The following is a 4,763-nucleotide window of genomic DNA, read 5'->3' as shown; positions in this document are numbered from 1 at the left end:
AAAAAAGGAGATTTTAAGGTCTAATTTTTTTTACCTATATATATTTATTCCACTTAATTAATGTGTGATTTATTAATTTTCTATTATAAGTTTTATAACGTGATATACAGTATATCGTTACCGCCACTCATCATAATGGGATATCGTGATATGAATTTTTTGCCATATCGCACATTCCTAGCAGCTGTGGTTGGTCACCTACAGCAATGCAATGTTTGCATTAGCTCTTCTGACCCATTTCTACCTCGATTTCTGGAACACTGAGACCCGTTGTTCTGTCCGGGCAGGGATGCTCAGTCCGATTTGACTTCAGCTACTGCTGCTCATTGATTGGTTCACTGACTTTACAAGAATCGTTTGCAGTGACTGTAATAATTTAACTACACAAGAGTAGCAAGCTACCAAACAATAGCACCAAGCTAACAATAGCTACCATTAGCTTTCTCTGTTGTCTTGCCCTCTTGTCAATAGTGTCATACTGCTGGATGGTCCAGTACAGCCTTCAGTACTTGTCCTTGGAGTTTGGTATAGTCCATTATTGTTTTGTTGCAAATAAAACAAAATAAGATTCACATGTGTTTAATATTATGATCCAGACAATATTATGGCAGCACTCTGCTCAATGCAAAAACAAACAGGGCCAGGGTAGAATAAAGTTAGGCCCACTGGAGCCGGGCAGGGCCGAGCCTGGTCTCACAATGCAAAAGTGATGGGTCGGTCATCCACAGCATTGATTTCAGTCAGAAAATTAATTTTGTATTGCACTCCTCTGTAATTCTTCTGTGAAGTATATGTTGCTTAGCTGTGCTAGCTTTAGGAGTTATCTAGGTCAGTGGTTCCCAACCTTTTTAGACTTGTGTACCCCCCCGAGCCATTTTGTCATACCCCCTTAGTCAAATGTAATGATGATTCTATAATGTACAACAACTGATTATTAATCAAAAACTCTTTCTTTTACCTTCTTAACTTGAACATTTAATTCTCAGACGTTTTATTCTTTTCAACTCAAATTAAACATAAAGATAAATGTGTTGCCTTGAAAGTGAATAAGTAATGAAATAAAAAAAATACTAAAATAATAATAAACCTGCCTTTGATATGAGTAAAACAGAGCTCAGTTGAACAAGTTCCCTCTAAACAGACATTTAAACTTAAAAAAAGTCAGGTATGAAACACTTGACAAAAATAACATTCGCTCACTGTCTCAGTTTAACTTTGTTTTCATCATTCAGCTGAGCTTTGATAAGCTCTGATAGTCAAACTATTTTTTTAATAAAGCTTGTGTTTGTGGGTCATGAGATGCTCTACAGGCCATCTTGAAGCAATGTTAGAAATGAGGAACAAAGAAAGAAAGTGAACTCTTTAAGAATTGTATCTGTGGCTTTATAAAAGTTTGTTTAAATATATTAAATATATTGTTTAAAATAGTGAAGCACCCAGTAATGCCTTGATTGCAATATAATTTGGTCCACATGCAGGTCAGTGGCTACTCCAGTGTTTTATTTTGTAAGGCATATGTACATCAATATTGTCCTCCTTGTGTCGTTCCACATTGTAGAAAAAAAACAAACCTTTGTAATGTTCACTATGCCCATTCCTGTCATCTGTACTCTTTCTGTGCCTTTACAGATGCGTTCCGATGGTCGGGTTTTGAAGACGGACCAGGGTCTGCTCATGCGGTCTCTCCAGCCCTCGGACTCCGGCATGTACCAGTGCACGGCCACAGAGAAGAACTTCAAGCACACGCTCGTCAAGCTGCAGCTGGTGGTGTTGTCGAGTCGTGCCGTCAACAACGCGCTGGTGGACGGCGGCGGMTGGCTGGTGCCATCGACTCCTCACTCTTCCGGGAGCCAGTGGACCGCCAGCGCGGGCCAGTACAAGGACTTGCTGACCATTCTGAGCCAGCCGGAAATGAGCCTGATCAACCAGTACTGCCAGGACTACTGGCAGTTCGGAGACCCTCTGGTCGGCGCCCTGAAGGCCAAAGACTTAAAGGAGCTCAAAGAACAGAAGAAGCCTCGCAACCGCCGACATCACAGGGGTGAGYCAGTGGAGGAAGAGGAGGAGGAAGAGGAGCAGCAGGGAGCTGAAACATGAGGAAACTGACTTTGTGTTTGAAACATCTTCAACACACTTTTCCCCCCACCCTCACACCCACCCCTGTGAAAACTGGGAGAGACTCAAAGAGAGTAGCATCATGGGGAAAAAAAATTCTACAAACTGACAAAAAAGAAAATCAAACTGAGAGAAAGAGGCTTCCAAACAAACCCCCACATACATCCCTGCAAACAGTAAGATATATGAAACAGTATTTATTGTAGGTTGTATATAGTATCATTCTGTGGATTCCTTTGTACTTATAAAAAATGCTCTTTGTGTATAGGTATTTTTGGGGGCAAATATTGTTCTTGTTGTTCATTTTAATGTTGCTGTTACTGTCTTTACAAAACTCTTTTGTCTGCATCATTTGAACTTTAGGGGATGTGTTTTTCAAGCATGCGAGCTGTTCAGAGCAAACTAAGCTGTCTGTGTGAGACGAGTTGATAAAGAGGTGATGGGAGACTTTTTTTTCTTTTAWAATGAATAAGACTTTTTATGTCTGGACACTCCTGCAGCCTCCTCTTGGCTACGGACAGACTTCATGTTGGAGGACCATTGACTGGTGGTCTCTGGTGTAATGGGGGATATTGTCTTTTCTCAATGGGAATCTGTTTTCTATTAATAATTAGAGGACTTACTATAAAATAACTTGGACCGTTACAACATGCCAGCCCAGGTCTTATACATTTTTAAAAGGATTTACATTCTCTTAAATGAGCTATGACAAATTTTGTCCTTGTTCTCTTAATATCTTTTATTAAAATCAAGTCAATAAGTTCCATACGGCACCTGTCAAAACACCCCTACTCTGATTAAAAACAAAACACAAACAGAAARGTCTTTAAGGAAATATGGAAGTAGGTTCACTCTAAACACAGAGATGAGTTTAAGGAATCAAGAATTTGCACAAAAGGGCATTTTTATTATTTTTATTGTTTGGCTGGGGCCAAAGTTCWAGTTGGCTTCTGTGAAAGAACCAAAATGGTTTACAATAAAGTGGTTGCCCCCGATTGGGGCAGCTTTTCTGAGCACACAAGATTTTATTTTATATTCCTTTTATCTTTCATGTGTATAAAATAAAAAAAGAAAATCTCAAACATGTTCCTTTACACAACGCAGCAGTGTAAAATACCGTGGCACTAACCAAAATACTGACTATMGGGAAGCTGGCTTTCATTTTGTGCATGAACCTGTATTTGTACTGTAACGCTAATAAGGTAGTGTGTTAGTTTTTATTTTTGTTTGTTGAATCTCTGTGGGTATAAACTATGATTTTCACATTACACAAAATGGGAGAACAGATGCTCTACATGTAAAATCTCCCGAGTTTCATATGATTCGGCTTTTCATTCCCATAGGTTTAATCAAATCATGAGGTGCAATGGTCTCATGTGTTTGAAGTTAAAAAAATGTGGAAAAATGCAAACAGATGTAATATTAGTTCATTAATGGACAGATATGCTCAATGTTTTAGAGATATTTTTTAGCTAACCATACTATAAAAATGTTATAGTAGATCCACAGAACATAAAACTATTGAAGTTTTAATGAAATTTGTATGACAGAAACTGAATAGAAAAAAGGTGAAAATATTTTTGTTTTGTTTTGGTTTTTCTGGTCTTTAAATATTTCCAGGTTTGCTCTCAGGCACATTAAAAGTCTATTTGGWCACATCTGTGAAGATCATACAAGCACAACATTAGTGTCTGCTCCCAACTTTAGGTCATGTTGCTATTTTGTCAATCAAGGGGAGTGAATGGAATGGCCAAATGTAACCAGGATCCAATAGTTAAAGTTACTTTTTTATCCTAAAAAGATGAGAAATGTTGTAAAATTTGCTTTTCTCAAATGCTGTTTTTAGGCCTGGTCCTCACTACTTCATGTGGTGTTGTTTTTTAAACTAGCACTCTTTCATTCCAGTTTCATCAAAAACTCACACTGTTCTAACAAAATGCTGAAATGTCTATGCTGTGCCACTACATGGTGAAAATGTCCACAGTGATAATATTAATAATCATAGAAAAAAGAAGCTGTAAAAAGAAAAACTATTCAAAACATTTGTGGTTTTGTTTGTATTTTTTGCTAACATAGGGGTCCCTGCAGTCACCAAGTGGGAGTTTCCTGAGTGTGGGCATAGTTTACATTAACCGTGATTGGTTGGATTGACTTGTGGGCGTAGTTTGAGTAAACCGTGATTGTTTGGATCAACTTGTAGGCGTAGTTTGGGTAAACCATGATTAGCTAGATTGACTTGTGGGCATAGTTTGGGTAAACCATGATTAGCCAGATTGACTTGTGGGCATAGTTTGGATAAACCGTGATTGGTTGGATCAACTTGTCGGTGTAGTTTTGGTAAACTGTGATTGGTTGGATTGACTTGTGGGCGTAGATTAAATAAACCGTGATTGGTTGTGTATATGTGTGGGCGTAGTTTGGGTTAACTGTGATTGGTTGGATTGACTTGTGGGCGTAGTTTGGATAAACCATGATTGGCTAGATTGACTTGTGGGCATAGATTGGATAAACCATGATTGGTTGGATCAACTTGTGGTTGTAGTTTTGGTTAACCGTGATTGGTTGGATTGACTTGTGGGCATAGATTAAATAAACCGTGATAGGTTGTGTATACTTGTGGGCATAGTTTGGGTTAACCGTGATTGGTT

At 38.4% G+C, this 4,763-nt stretch overlaps 1 protein-coding gene across 1 annotated transcript in view; it reads left to right on the top strand.

Annotated features, from left to right (window-relative positions):
- The window catches only part of LOC106527162 (semaphorin-3F), a gene marked incomplete in the record, with an annotated part of 35,029 nt that extends 32,146 nt beyond the window's left edge, over nucleotides 1-2,883 (top strand). The window contains 1 exon segment of the mRNA XM_014021963.1: nucleotides 1,630-2,883. Within this exon segment, the coding sequence (XP_013877417.1) occupies nucleotides 1,630-2,097 (468 nt within the window).
- Between the last annotated feature and the right edge of the window lie 1,880 nt (nucleotides 2,884-4,763).

This window comes from Austrofundulus limnaeus, unplaced genomic scaffold (assembly GCF_001266775.1).
Source record: "Austrofundulus limnaeus strain Quisiro unplaced genomic scaffold, Austrofundulus_limnaeus-1.0 Scaffold312, whole genome shotgun sequence".
NCBI lineage: Eukaryota > Metazoa > Chordata > Actinopteri > Cyprinodontiformes > Rivulidae > Austrofundulus > Austrofundulus limnaeus.
This window is presented reverse-complemented; position numbering and strand designations above follow the sequence as displayed.